The sequence below is a fragment of the Penaeus chinensis genome, chromosome 39 (assembly GCF_019202785.1).
Source record: "Penaeus chinensis breed Huanghai No. 1 chromosome 39, ASM1920278v2, whole genome shotgun sequence".
NCBI classification, from domain to species: domain Eukaryota; kingdom Metazoa; phylum Arthropoda; class Malacostraca; order Decapoda; family Penaeidae; genus Penaeus; species Penaeus chinensis.
Window position 1 is genome coordinate 20,467,494 of NC_061857.1, and position 15,311 is coordinate 20,482,804.

The following is a 15,311-nucleotide window of genomic DNA, read 5'->3' on the forward strand; positions in this document are numbered from 1 at the left end:
TCTCTGAACTGATCTTTGAACCTTTGTATAAAAATATTTATGCTCGTTCTCGAAATACGGGAGGACAGTAAGCAAATATAATTCTCACAAGCATGTTTATCTATACATGATACATATTTACACATCAACATGAAATAAAACACAAAAAACACGAATTGTTTACAAAGTATGACTTTTTTCAAATGATGAAACCCATTTTTATTCTTAAAAAACAAGAAATGTGTACTAGTAATACATTGATAAATAAATAGATATATATATATATGTGTGTGTTTATAATATATATATATATATATATATATATATATATATATATATAAACAAGAAGATATTACTGCTGAGCACGTGGCAGCTTCGGCCGGAGCTTTTGAACTCGTATTTTGTCGCAGTTGAATTGCAAGCGGAAAGGCTGGGTGAGATGACCCAGCACAGCTGAAGGAAGAATCAGTGTAGTCTAAACGGAGTCGGAGAGAAAGGAAAAGTGAAAGAGGAAAGAAAAGAAGTGAAAAACGTTTGCACCAAGGAAAGTAATTGCTGATGTGCCTGCTCGAGCAATGCTTGAGTCCTGCTTACGCTCCCGCCACAGCAGTGACCTGGTAAAAGCAGGGGAAAGGATCCAGCAGACACTCCTGGGACGAGAGTGAGGAGACCACGAGAACTGGAATTGACAGAAAACGTGTTATTACAGTGTTGTGTCCGGGACGAGGAACAGAGGACGTGTTGACTACAAATGTGCTAGTAAGGCCTACGGAAAGATCACGTTCGTGTGACCAGTGGGAGAAGTAGTGGGGTGTTGGTGACTGTGCCCATGAATTCATATATAGTTGTGTGACTTGTTATGAAGAGGAAATATTTCTTTCTTTTTTTATTTATGTGTTTTGGACTTAGAATGAAAGTTCTGATTAAAGTTTACAAAAGAGCTAAGTATTTTTATCCATTCTATCCACATGATCTACCCAACGCTTCAATATGTGTATACATATATATACATATATATATATATATATATACATATACATACATACACACATATATGAATATATATATATATATATATATATATGTAAACTCATACATATATATATACATATACATATATGTATACATATATACACATATACATGTACGAACACACACGCATATATATATAGATAGATAGATAGATGTATACACACACACACACACACACACATATATATATATATATGTGTGTGTGTGTGTGTGTGTGTGTGTGTGTGTGTGTGTGTGTGTGAGTGTGTGTGTGTGTGTGACCTCCTTTACTCTTAAGAAGCCTGTGGATTTCATCTCGCATGGAATCCACCAGCTTAGTACAGTCTTGCAGTATAACTGAGTCTCTATACCAAACCTGAATTAGGGCCTGTACCAGCTTATCCATGGTTGTTCAGTCGATTCCACGAAGTCTTTCCTTGCAAATAGACCAGTTTTTCTATGTGATTAATGTCTGGAGAGTTATTAGGCCAACCCAGTGCTTTAATTTGATTTTTAAAAAACTCCCTTTCCTTTTCTTTCTCTCTTCATTCCCTTCTTTTGTCCACTTCTCTTAAACATTAACTCATGTTTAGCCTTTCCACCACAAGACTGTACTATAGTGTTATATGACCTTTGATGTCTAGCACATTAATTTGTTTTAACCATTAACCTTTACTTTTCTCGATGTGTGATATGGGTCCAGCTCATGTTGAAAAATGCAAAATCCATCGGGGAATTTTTCTAGTTTAGGGACAGGTTATCTTCGGAGAATCGTAATGTACTGGGACAATCTCACCAATATATCAACTGAATGCAAGCTTCTAGTACCGTTATTGGAACCCCAAAACATCTTCTTTCGTGTATGGTTTCTCTTTGACCAAAGTGGGCCTTGAGAATTTTGTCATGAGGTCTCCATGGACATACTTCTAGGCCCCTGGATGATAAAGTGTCTTTCGCCGCTGAAAAAAAGGAATTTTCTCCAATCTTTCTGAGTCCAGTTCTGTTACTTCACTCTCCATTTGTAACGCTGAGCATCATAGCTTTGATCAGTTGTTTTTTTCCCTAGTCGATAGGCTTTTCGCCCAGGAGATGCTTGCGAACAGTGGATGAGCTAACGTCAGGTTCATTGCTTAGTATTGGCTTGTTTTTTCTAGGGTATTTTTCACTTTCCCGTATTTACTGAATATCATCTCTTGGCGTAGTTGTCCTCTACATGGAAAGGTGGGAAGAGCTACATTTGTCTCAATGAATTTGCAAGAGGGTTTATACACACACACACACACGCATACACACATACACACATACACACATACACACAAACACACATACACAAACACACGCGCACACACACACACACACACACACACAGATATATATATATATATGTGTGTGTGTGTGTGTGTGTGTGTGTGTGTGTGTGTAAATATGTAAATATGTATATGTAAATATATATATATTACATATATTATATATGATATATATATATGTGTGTGTGTGTGTGTGTGTGCGTGTGCATGTATGTATGTATGTATATATATAATCTGTCTATCTATATATGTATATATATGTATATGTATATATATACACACACATGTATGTATACATATTTGTGTATGTGTCCGTCTGTGCGAACGTGTGATATATAGGTCTATATATATTAATTTATATGTGAATGGTAAAACACTCTGTTGTGTTGATACTATGGCAGAAAAAACCACAATGCACAAACTAGATTTATTGAAAACAAGGCAACAATTTCGAAATCCTCCTGGATTCCCTCTTCAGGTCTGAAGGGGAAGGGAAGAAGAGGGATTATAAAAGAGAGAAAGGAGAGGCAACGCAGTGAACACGTGGCAGGTGAGGACAGGTGAACGGAAACGAAGGGAAATCAGATCAAGTCGAAGGATCAGGCGTCGTCACCTGGATGACGAAGTTTCTGACTCCCCTTTTTGGCACCTTTTCTCCTGCTCACCTCCGCCACTCTCAGGACTTCATCTCCCTTGACCGTAGTGGCTCGCCGGCGGTCATGAGGAGCTTGGATGTCGACTCCCTGTTCACCAAGTCCCCGCTTGATGACGTCCTCGCTTTCCTTGAGAGGAGGCTCTCCCCAGAGGATCCTCGTCTCCCTCTGCCCACCGACGTCTTCCTCCAGCTGATTCGCGTGTGGAGTCAAAATCCTTTTCCTTTCAGGGTCGCTTCTACTCTCAGATGTTCGGTGTCGCCATGGGATCTCCTCTCTCTCTTGTCCTGGCAAACCTGTTCATGGAGTTCTTCGAGTTTTCTATTTTTTACATACATTGGTCTTCCTATGAAAAATGGAAAGTTGCAAAGGTTTTGCTCCTTATTGTATCCACCGCGAGTGAGCTCGGTGTCTAAATCAGTCAACTGGGTAATTCCAATGATCACGCACATTTACTTTATTGATTGAAGTATATCAACAAATCAAGATACATAGCATTTTCTTTGATGATTTTAAGCTTGTAAGGTTATATCATAGACGTATATATATGTGTATATGTAGGCCTTTTTTTAACATTTCCAAAACCCCTAATATTTTGATACACTATGATACATGGTTACCCTTTACATGTTCACTCTATATGTTGTTCATCCTGATTAGTTGATATACTTCAGTCAATATTCAAGTAAATGTCCGTGATCATTGGACTTACGCAGTTGTCTGATTTGGACACGGAACTCACTCGCGATGGATGCGAGGAGATCCAAAACCTTATGCAACTTCCAAATATCATATGAAATACAATGCATGTAATAATAAAAACAAATTGACTGAATCTGAGAAATATATTTAAACTTTCTACAGCCTTGCGAAGCGAAGAGTGGTATGTAAAAACAATAAAAGCTGCAGAGTAGTCAGGTAGTATTTCCATTACATTTGAAGTTTCCACAATGTTTTGCTTGTAATTAAAAAACATACCAACATTTTAAGTAGTTTTTATGGTTTTCTATTGACTTTTTCATGTGAAATAAAAAAAAAAGAATCCTTTTGTCAAAACTTTCTTTGGCAGTACAAACTTCGATGATACCGGGTTTTGTACATGACAACTTGAAACAATGTATCAGTGTTGGTGGTTTCAGGATGCTACAAAAAGGCCTTTATTTAACGATTATAGCAATCTGTTAACAGACTTCTCCTACCACTTCCATCTTCTTTCTCTCTCATTTTTCCCTCTTCCTCTCTCCTTCCTGTCTCCTGCCTTTCTTACTCCCTTCTCATTCCCCTCTCCCCTTCTTCCTAACCTCCTCCTTTATCTACTTTTTCCCTTTTCTGTTATTTCTCTTCGTGACTAACAGGTAAGTCCTGTCGTATCTCATACTTTATGTGTTTGTTTTCAGTTCGTATTCCATCTCTAAAATGTGAAAAAAATTGGTAATATCGGTGCGTCTGATTCCATGAAAATGTTGGTCTGTCAAACAACAATGTATTATTTGGTGAAAGTGTGACTTAAATAATTGTTTCAATATGATTTTAGGTCCTTGCATCAGTAACATCAATATTTATTTCCTGTGTTTATTCCCATGGACTTTTAGCCAGTTACACGATTTATTTGTACGTATTTAGCCAGAAGTGTCGTCGTAAATGGTAAAAGATCGATTACAGTTTAAATGACTTGGGCCTACTGCATCTGGTTCCTAATCGGTTAATTACGATTAAGGTAAAGACACGACAGCAGCATACTAATACAACCTGTAGAACCTCCTCACCTAACCTTCGGTTTGCACCAAACAAAACCCACGTTATTGTAATCACTAGAACTCTTTTGTGAGGAAAGAATTTCGTGTCTTTTGTATGCAAAAGGATCTGTCCTGTGATGGACTGAGCTCCTCTAACAAGTGGAATGTTAGGAATCGCCTCGATCTCCTTAGTGGGATACAGCCTGGGGAAGTCAACGGCCTTCAGGATCCCCAACACCGGAGGCATGTCGCCGTGTTCAGAACACAAGAACCCCCCTTGAGGCAGCCAGGTCGACGGATGTCACGCACCCCCAGGACCGCAGAAAGAGTGCCAGGCGCTGTGAAGCAGCCTCGACGCAGGACAATGCCTGAGAGAGGTGATTGTTAAATGTATTTGGATTCGGAAAACTGTTTTAAGCTCTGTTCGTAAACATTATAAGTTATTAAATTATCATTAATAGAATTCTATTAATCATCAAACTTTATTCAGTAAGTAATGAAAGGAAATAGCAATGTATATTCAAACATTGGAAATAGGGTGCTTAATAAAGTTTAAGAGAGGGAAAAATGAAAAGGAGATTGAGAAGGGAGAGGAAAAGAAAAACATATACAATAAGAGAGTACTGGTTGGAATTTTTTGTCATGTAATGTATAAAAGTTTCGACCAAAAATATTGACTGTGGTTGTCTCATAATTTTGTATACGAAACAATATATATATGTACCAAACAGAAAATTACCCTGATTTGCTTTGTAGATTAATTAAAAGAAAACTAATCCCTGATTACTTACCTAGGAAATCGTAATATCGGCGTAGCAATGATTCACTGCTAGTTTAGGTGTTTTACAACAATCCTTGATTAGTTGGACTTGACTTTGTTTATCCACTGTGTATGAACACCCTGGAAATTTAGACAGTATATTTGTCTTACATATATATATATATATATATATATATATATATATAAATGCCGCGGTGGATAGAGCACTGTACTCCGTCGGACCCTCGTGCTCCCGAGTTCAATTCCCCGCCATGGCGGTTGTAAAAAGTGCCTGCGCTCTGACTATCAACTTGAGCTTGACTTGAGTGGTAGCGCGCTGAACCGCGGTTGATTAGGAAGGGCATCCAATTAGGTAAGGTACTGCCAAATGACCTCTCAATAATAAATTGGGAGTGGCCTAGATCCTGTAGTGGAATAAATGATTATTTGAAAATATGTATATATATATATATTTTTTTTTTCATTCTAGGTTTAGTACACATAAAACACAAGATCAGGCAGAGTATTTCCTTCGTATGGTAACATATTTGTTTTCTTTCCATTTTAATACTTTCGAACCTTTAGTCTTCGTAAAAGTAAATGGATAAATGAGTATCTCTTTCTGCTAGGTCAATATAAAAGTATTTAGTAAACTTCAAAATGTTCCATAAAGTATACTGGAACACACTTTTTAATGCCATAGCCGAGTTATTATATTACAACATACTTTTTATGTCATAGCCTGATTATTGAGTTACCAAAGTTTAATAAACTTGATATTTGATAAAAAAAAGAATGAGACTGAACTCCATTTTCTAAGGTGACGCTGATTCCGTTTTCTGTGTCGTGTCGTGTTATCCTTCTGACAACTGATCAGGATTCTGTGCGCCGTCCTCAGCCTTTATCGTGAGTGTGTAAGTTATTTTGTTTACTTTGATGCATGTTCAGTGTGTGTGTGTGTGTGTGTGTGTGTTAGTGTGTTAGTGTGTGTGTGTGTGTTAGTGTGTGTGTGTGTTAGTGTCTGTGTGTGTGTTAGTGTGTGTGTGTGTGTGTGTGTGTGTGTGTGTGTGTGTGTGTGTGTGTGCGTGTGCGTGTACGTGTCTGCATCACAGGCTTTATCTTTCCTTCCATCTTTAAAGCAAAAGGTCAAAGCAAGAACATTTTATAATACGTTTTTTATTTGCAGCAAACAAAGGCACGGAAGTCATTCAAAACAAAGCCGTTGTACTCCGTAACAGTTTCTTAAGCCCACGGTCTACTACCCTGCCTTAGACCAGGAACTCAGGTCGCCCATTGAAACTCCCATAGCTTTCGTGCGTCTTACCAGGCTTCCAAAACGCTTTCAGAGTGGTGTTATAACGGCAGTGGAAGACAAAATTAGCAGGAACTGGGCAGATAACTCTTTTCAGTCTGGCTTCTCGTAGTTCCTTAGGAAACATGCCTAAACTATTCAATTTCAAGAAAGCAAAAATTGGCAACTCATCCAAGACTTTCGTGTCCTCTGTTTCGCCAAGTCGCATTTGAGAAGATAAGAATGTGGTGTTGAAGGCAGCATATTTTGATAAAATTGATAAGATATGTATAAATCTATGAAAACACGTGTTAGATCAGGTGATTAGAATAAAAAAAAAAAAAAAAGGCGACTTGGCGAATCGCAGGGCATGAAAGTTCGGGGTGAGTTGCCAGTATTTACTTTTCTGAGATTGGCCACAGCATAGGCCTGGTCAAAATGGCGAGAATCCCGGACTTGGGTCAAGGTACTTTGAACCCTGGCTATCGTTGATATCAATTTCAGTGTTCAGAGTCATCAGCATGTTTGAATTGGCTTCTCGTTGGCATAAGTCGTCATCTGTTGAAGATTAATCTGGATTCTGGTAGTTCCTCTTAGCAGAAGTTCCCAGTATCAGCATTATTCCGAATGAAGTTCAGGTAATCTGAAAAATGAAATAATCGCAGTAAAATATTTAAAATAATATTTCTAATCCAGTTGCATATCGAAAAGAACATGGTCAGGAAAGAGAAAGCTAACCCAACCCAGAGAAGGATCACTCACTGGGTACGTTGGTGTAAACGCCGTAGTAGCCAGCTGAAGCGCATCCGTATCCCCAGCTGACAATGCCAGCGAGATAGTGTTGGCCATTAACGTCGACTGTGAGGGGTCCGCCACTGTCGCCCTGTAAGTCAAACAGTTATTAACAAGTTTACATTGACACCCTATTCCAGCGGTTGCTAGGATGAACTTGAACTCGGTTTAGTATTTCGGTCTTTAGCCTACCTGGCAGGAATCGGAGCCTCCCGCGGGAAAACCAGCACAGATCATGTTATCGACTGTGAATTCACTTCCATAAGAACCGATGCATTCGCTGTCTGTTCTGATGGGCACCGTGACCTCGTAATTCTGATCCGGCTGGTTACCACCTGTTGGAAATAGCTCGTGAGCTCAAACGTGGCAACACAAAAGGGTGTTATATGTGTGTGTGTGTGTGTGTGTGTGTGTGTGTGTGTGTGTGTGTGTGTGTGTGTGTGTGTGTGTGTGTGTGTGTGTGTGTGTGTGTGTGTGTGTGTGTGTGTGTGTGTGTGTGTGTGTGTGTGTGTGTGTGTGTGTGTGTGTGTGTGTGTGTGTGTGTGTGTGTGTGTGTGTGTGTGTGTGTGTGTGTGTGTGTGTGTGTGTGTGTGTGTGTGTGTGTGTGTGTGTGTGTGTGTGTGTGTGTGTGTGTGTGTGTGTGTGTGTGTGTGTGTGTGTGTGTGTGTGTGTGTGTGTGTGTGTGTGTGTGTGTGTGTGTGTGTGTGTGTGTGTGTGTGTGTGTGTGTGTGTGTGTGTGTGTGTGTGTGTGTGTGTGTGTGTGTGTGTGTGTGTGTGTGTGTGTGTGTGTGTGTGTGTGTGTGTGTGTGTGTGTGTGTGTGTGTGTGTGTGTGTGTGTGTGTGTGTGTGTGTGTGTGTGTGTGTGTGTGTGTGTGTGTGTGTGTGTGTGTGTGTGTGTGTGTGTGTGTGTGTGTGTGTGTGTGTGTGTGTGTGTGTGTGTGTGTGTGTGTGTGTGTGTGTGTGTGTGTGTGTGTGTGTGTGTGTGTGTGTGTGTGTGTGTGTGTGTGTGTGTGTGTGTGTGTGTGTGTGTGTGTGTGTGTGTGTGTGTGTGTGTGTGTGTGTGTGTGTGTGTGTGTGTGTGTGTGTGTGTGTGTGTGTGTGTGTGTGTGTGTGTGTGTGTGTGTGTGTGTGTGTGTGTGTGTGTGTGTGTGTGTGTGTGTGTGTGTGTGTGTGTGTGTGTGTGTGTGTGTGTGTGTGTGTGTGTGTGTGTGTGTGTGTGTGTGTGTGTGTGTGTGTGTGTGTGTGTGTGTGTGTGTGTGTGTGTGTGTGTGTGTGTGTGTGTGTGTGTGTGTGTGTGTGTGTGTGTGTGTGTGTGTGTGTGTGTGTGTGTGTGTGTGTGTGTGTGTGTGTGTGTGTGTGTGTGTGTGTGTGTGTGTGTGTGTGTGTGTGTGTGTGTGTGTGTGTGTGTGTGTGTGTGTGTGTGTGTGTGTGTGTGTGTGTGTGTGTGTGTGTGTGTGTGTGTGTGTGTGTGTGTGTGTGTGTGTGTGTGTGTGTGTGTGTGTGTGTGTGTGTGTGTGTGTGTGTGTGTGTGTGTGTGTGTGTGTGTGTGTGTGTGTGTGTGTGTGTGTGTGTGTGTGTGTGTGTGTGTGTGTGTGTGTGTGTGTGTGTGTGTGTGTGTGTGTGTGTGTGTGTGTGTGTGTGTGTGTGTGTGTGTGTGTGTGTGTGTGTGTGTGTGTGTGTGTGTGTGTGTGTGTGTGTGTGTGTGTGTGTGTGTGTGTGTGTGTGTGTGTGTGTGTGTGTGTGTGTGTGTGTGTGTGTGTGTGTGTGTGTGTGTGTGTGTGTGTGTGTGTGTGTGTGTGTGTGTGTGTGTGTGTGTGTGTGTGTGTGTGTGTGTGTGTGTGTGTGTGTGTGTGTGTGTGTGTGTGTGTGTGTGTGTGTGTGTGTGTGTGTGTGTGTGTGTGTGTGTGTGTGTGTGTGTGTGTGTGTGTGTGTGTGTGTGTGTGTGTGTGTGTGTGTGTGTGTGTGTGTGTGTGTGTGTGTGTGTGTGTGTGTGTGTGTGTGTGTGTGTGTGTGTGTGTGTGTGTGTGTGTGTGTGTGTGTGTGTGTGTGTGTGTGTGTGTGTGTGTGTGTGTGTGTGTGTGTGTGTGTGTGTGTGTGTGTGTGTGTGTGTGTGTGTGTGTGTGTGTGTGTGTGTGTGTGTGTGTGTGTGTGTGTGTGTGTGTGTGTGTGTGTGTGTGTGTGTGTGTGTGTGTGTGTGTGTGTGTGTGTGTGTGTGTGTGTGTGTGTGTGTGTGTGTGTGTGTGTGTGTGTGTGTGTGTGTGTGTGTGTGTGTGTGTGTGTGTGTGTGTGTGTGTGTGTGTGTGTGTGTGTGTGTGTGTGTGTGTGTGTGTGTGTGTGTGTGTGTGTGTGTGTGTGTGTGTGTGTGTGTGTGTGTGTGTGTGTGTGTGTGTGTGTGTGTGTGTGTGTGTGTGTGTGTGTGTGTGTGTGTGTGTGTGTGTGTGTGTGTGTGTGTGTGTGTGTGTGTGTGTGTGTGTGTGTGTGTGTGTGTGTGTGTGTGTGTGTGTGTGTGTGTGTGTGTGTGTGTGTGTGTGTGTGTGTGTGTGTGTGTGTGTGTGTGTGTGTGTGTGTGTGTGTGTGTGTGTGTGTGTGTGTGTGTGTGTGTGTGTGTGTGTGTGTGTGTGTGTGTGTGTGTGTGTGTGTGTGTGTGTGTGTGTGTGTGTGTGTGTGTGTGTGTGTGTGTGTGTGTGTGTGTGTGTGTGTGTGTGTGTGTGTGTGTGTGTGTGTGTGTGTGTGTGTGTGTGTGTGTGTGTGTGTGTGTGTGTGTGTGTGTGTGTGTGTGTGTGTGTGTGTGTGTGTGTGTGTGTGTGTGTGTGTGTGTGTGTGTGTGTGTGTGTGTGTGTGTGTGTGTGTGTGTGTGTGTGTGTGTGTGTGTGTGTGTGTGTGTGTGTGTGTGTGTGTGTGTGTGTGTGTGTGTGTGTGTGTGTGTGTGTGTGTGTGTGTGTGTGTGTGTGTGTGCCGCTGAAGCCGCATCCGTTTATCCCCATGCTGAACCAATGCCAGCGAGTTTGTGTGGCCATTAACGTCGACTTGTGACGGGGTCCGCCACTGTCGCCCCTGTAAGTCAATCAGTTATTAAAACAAGTTTAATTGACACCCTATTCCAGCGGTTGTCTAGGATGAACTGGTACGCGGTTTAGTATTTCGGTCTTTAGCCTACCTGGCAGGAATCGGAGCCTCCCGCGGGGAAACCAGCAGCACAGTTCATGTTATCGACTGTGAATTCACTTCCATAAGAACCGATGCATTCGCTGTCTGTTCTGATGGGCACCGTGACCTCGTAATTCTGATCCGGCTGGTTACCACCTGTTGGAAATAGCTCGTGAGCTCAAACATGGCAACACAAAAGGGTTTTATATGTTGCAAATTTATATGGCACGTGTGGACACAAGATGACACTGCCTCACCATGCGTTAAAGTTCCCCAACCAGTGACAATTCCGTTTTTGTTTGCAAAACTGTCTGTGGAAGATGGGAGGCATACGGGCATGATTCCAAGCAAGTCGAGGTTCACGGGCGAGGAGACGCGGATGAGGGCGATGTCGTTGTCAATCTGCAGAGGCGGTGAACAGGATTTACTACAGCAGAATACACATGGAATGGAAACAAGGCAAATGAGGATATGCTGAAAATTGATCCAGCAATAGATAATAACAGGTGACTCACCGTGTTACTGTCGTACTGGGGATGCATGATGATTTCAGCAACGGACCTTTTGACGATCTGTGTCGCAGTGGAAGATGTCCAGTCCCACATGTTGTAGAGAATCTCCACACTTGAAGGGCTACTACTGCTCGGTCCAAAGAAAATCTCGATTATACTTAGTTTGTTGAGAAGTAAGTGCTGCAGTAAAACGAGGGCAAAATAAAGACAAATAAAAAAATGAAATAGTATATGCTGAAAATACAGATCCACCCAGTCACTTCTGCACTCACCCATCAACACAATGGGCGGCTGTCAGCACCCACACATCGTTGTAGACAGATCCGCCACAGAAGGGATGATTACTAGTATCACCAGATTGGGACAGACCGACCAGCCAAGGGTACTCGTTCTTCTCTGTCACCACACCGCCTACAATCCTCGTGCTTCTGTTGGGCACGCCGCATGCTGGAGAACGAAGCAAGTTTTATCTTTTGCATTAATGGAACACCGGCCATGGTTTGTCAAACTGCCTTCATGTAAAGAGAGAACTAGCTGGTTATTAACAATGCAGACATAGATGGTTGAAAAAGCTTTTTAGAAATAAATATGAAAAGTAAAAAAATAAAAACACAACATTGGACTGTCTAAAATCCTACTGGAAATCATTCCTCCTCATGCTTTTATGAAAATGTTACGAGACTTACGGCAGGTATTTGGTGAGTCAGTTTGAGTGTTTCCATCTGTGGTGACGGCTGCGGTGTCTTCTGTGGTACTTTCAGTGGCTGTTCCTGTTGTGGTGTTTTATTCGGTTAAATATTATACAATTAAGAATGGTGGATATTTACCCTGGTGCCCACATTGCAAAAAACACTGATGGAAAGTTTATACAGATACCTATTTTGACAGCAGTCACTGTGCAGCAGAAACCATCTAGAGACCCTAAGGCGTTCGTCCGGAAAATTATGTTGGCTATAGTTGCACAGGTATCAACGGTTTCTACCGTAGGCGTTCTGGAGCATATCCTGCGAGCCAAATCACCATAAACTTAATTAAGGGTAGCTTACATGTGAGGAATAGACCAAACTATATATGCCTGATGATTCAGGGGGAATAGATAGCATTGTTCTGAAAACACGTTTAAAACAAGGAGAGAAACAAACAGTAATCAAGTTTAGATAAAGAATATCAAAACATGTACAGTTGCTGCATTCTAGCATTTTAATGGAATTGTTTAAGAGAAACGAACACAGGAAACCTATTTCCATCTAATCTCTTGTATCTTTTCTAATACATTTCCTGTGGTGTAAGAATATAACGACTTCTTTAACCTTTCCGTCGAACATCCATCCTTGATAATAAGCTTGTCTCCTCTCCTGCAACCCCGCCTTCCCTTGATTCCTTGGATGTCGCAGTTGATATTCAGATAGTCAGAAGAAGGAGCCTGTGGTAGAGAAAAGTACAATTGGTTCTTGGGATAATAAAAGGATGATAAAATCGGACGGCTAATCAATGATACGATGAACTAGCAGATCATTTCAAGAAAATATACAATAACTGTGATAATTGATAATACCGTGATTCTCCATATCATCTCCAAGTTGCTCGCGTACGGAGCAGGGAAGTTAGGAGAAGCAATGTTGATGCTCTCTCCGGGCTGTAAGGTTATATCGCCAGTGCTAACGAGGTTATTCCCGCAATCAGGAGCTAGAAGGAAATACAAAAGGAAACTTATCATGTGCCTGTGACGAGAATGCAACAAAACAATCACACAGTGAGTGAATGCGTTAATCTCCCTTCCTGAGGCGTGAGCATTTGCACCAGACGCAAACAGAGCGAGTGACTCACCTAATTTTGGCTCCTTGGGCCAGTTCCGCGGCTCCTTACTGCCGGTTCCATTGCGGCGCTGGAAGTCCCAAGTAGAGGGTATTCGCATTAAAAAAGTAAACAAGTATGGAACATTTAGGGAAACCGAAGTGCAGATTTAAATGGGGGGCGGGGGTGAACAATACGGCAAAGAAATAAGGAACATGTCTTGACCAGATTCCTTTTTCGTTACCTTGGAAAAAAGTCTAATGCACTTGCAATAGCAACTCAAAATATGCAATCCCTGATTTTATCCACATAAACTAACCACTGTTTCTAATAAAATATATATTACAACTGACGGGGTCTACCCATGCGAAAATGTACTCACGTGAGGGCCGGCGATCGCAGACGCCCCCGCGGCAGAGGCCAGGACTGCTCCAACTGCCACCAGAAGCCTCAAGACCCGCGCCTTCATCTCGGAGGAGGAGGAGGAAGTCCCAGAAAGGATCTGCAACTAGAAGGAAGTCTTTAGCAGGCTTTGGCGCTCAGCAGGAAGTCCCAGGAGACGAGAGTGTGCGGCTCAAGGCAGAGAGAGCTGGGAAGTGAAGCCAGGATCCTGTCCGAGCCGATTTAAAGGCCTTCGCCCACGTCATTCCAAGCCACAGGTGAGTCGGTGTGTCATGAATCACCTCCTGCGTCAAAGCCTCACAAATTGCCTAATTTATAAACATAATGACACACATTTAACTTTGATTTATAAATTCCACAGAAAGGTGATAAATATGATAAGCTGCCTGACTGATAAACCACGCATCAGCAATGCCCATATTCTCTATGAAATCGTTGTGAATCAGAATCACATACATATATATGTACACACACACACACACAAACACAGACATACACATATTTATGTATGTATGTATGTATGTATGTATTTGAGTGTTATATCTATAGATTTATTTGTATATTTATATGTATATATACATATATATGAATAAGTATATATACATATATATATATATATATATATATGCATATATATATTCATATATATATAAATATATATGAGCATATATATGTATATATATAAACATATACATATATATACATATATATACATTTATATACATATATATACATAAGTGTATGTACATATATATATATATTTGTATGTATGTATATAAGGATATGCTTATATATATTTTTTTTTTCAACGGCCATTTATTCCATTTCAGGACATAAGCGTCTCTCAATTCACTATTGAGAGGTTGTTTTGCAGTACCAACTTTTCGCAGTTTGGCGCGCTAACACTTGTGCCACGGCGGCGACTTCTCCTACGACACCTGCGTTTTGACTCACAAAGCGATATGTCATTTTCTCGCCGTGAGATTGGGCTCGAGGCAGCAGTCGGAGCACATTTTTACGACTACCGTGACGGGGAATTGAGCTCGCGACCATGAGGGTCGAGTCCAGTGCCTTAACTATATATATATATATATATATATATATATATATATATATATATATATATTTATATATATATCTGGATATATGTATACATATATGTGTGTGTATATATACATATACATATATATATATATATATATATATATATATATATATATAAAGACTAAGATGTTCAACAGCAGAGCTCAATTCAAACAGATACATGTATAATGCAAAGACTTAAACGGCGCATTAGTCTAAGCTGGAGCGCCTCCGGCAGACGTAGTAGCACAAAGAGGCTCTTTGCCATTATGTTTAAAAAGAAAAGGATTCAACCAATGCGTCCTCCCAGTTATGACCTATGGATCAGAAACATGGACCACAACCAAATTACTGGAGAGGAAACTAATAGGTGCCCAGAGAGAGATGGAGAGGCTGATGCTGGGAATTAGCCTAAGAGATCGGATGAGGGCGACGTGGATCAGGGAACAGACAAAAGTGAAAGACATACTTGGGAGCATCAAAAACAAAAAATGGCAATGGACAGGTCATATATGTTGGAGACAGGGCGACAGATGGACGAAGAAAGTAACAGACTGGGCTATAGATAACATAAAGAGGCCAAGGGCCAGACCAATGACAAGATAGCGTAACAAAATAACGAAATTTGGGGGCCAAGATTCGAAACAAAAAACGGAAGATAGACAAAGTTGGAAAATATTGGGAGAAGCCTACATCACACACACACACAGATGTATATAATGGTGGCTTTATTTCCTAAAGGAAAGGCTTAAGCAAGCAATCAACGTTTACTCGGAAAAAATCGACCAATCACAAAAGCGTTAACCACTGAACTTTGGTAGCACTTCTTTATGAAAATTTCACA

The 15,311-nt window shown here is 41.4% G+C and overlaps 1 protein-coding gene across 2 annotated transcripts; it reads right to left on the reverse strand.

Annotated features, from left to right (window-relative positions):
* Window positions 1-6,606: 6,606 nt before the first annotated feature.
* Window positions 6,607-13,588, reverse strand: LOC125046624 (trypsin-1-like). Of its 2 annotated transcripts, none has more exons than XM_047644456.1 (12): window positions 13,365-13,588; window positions 13,016-13,073; window positions 12,744-12,874; window positions 12,499-12,611; window positions 12,065-12,192; window positions 11,875-11,958; window positions 11,461-11,635; window positions 11,192-11,315; window positions 10,934-11,078; window positions 7,722-7,864; window positions 7,500-7,620; window positions 6,607-7,380 (listed from the first exon to the last, which is right to left on the reverse strand). In XM_047644456.1, exons 1-12 carry the CDS (start codon window positions 13,449-13,451, stop codon window positions 7,331-7,333), a joined length of 1,359 nt encoding a protein of 452 aa, XP_047500412.1. In that variant the 5' UTR covers window positions 13,452-13,588; the 3' UTR covers window positions 6,607-7,330. The 2 variants fall into 2 exon arrangements, with proteins under 2 accessions (XP_047500412.1, XP_047500411.1); XM_047644455.1 differs by lacking the exon at window positions 7,722-7,864 and adding an exon at window positions 10,687-10,832.
* Window positions 13,589-15,311: the final 1,723 nt, after the last annotated feature.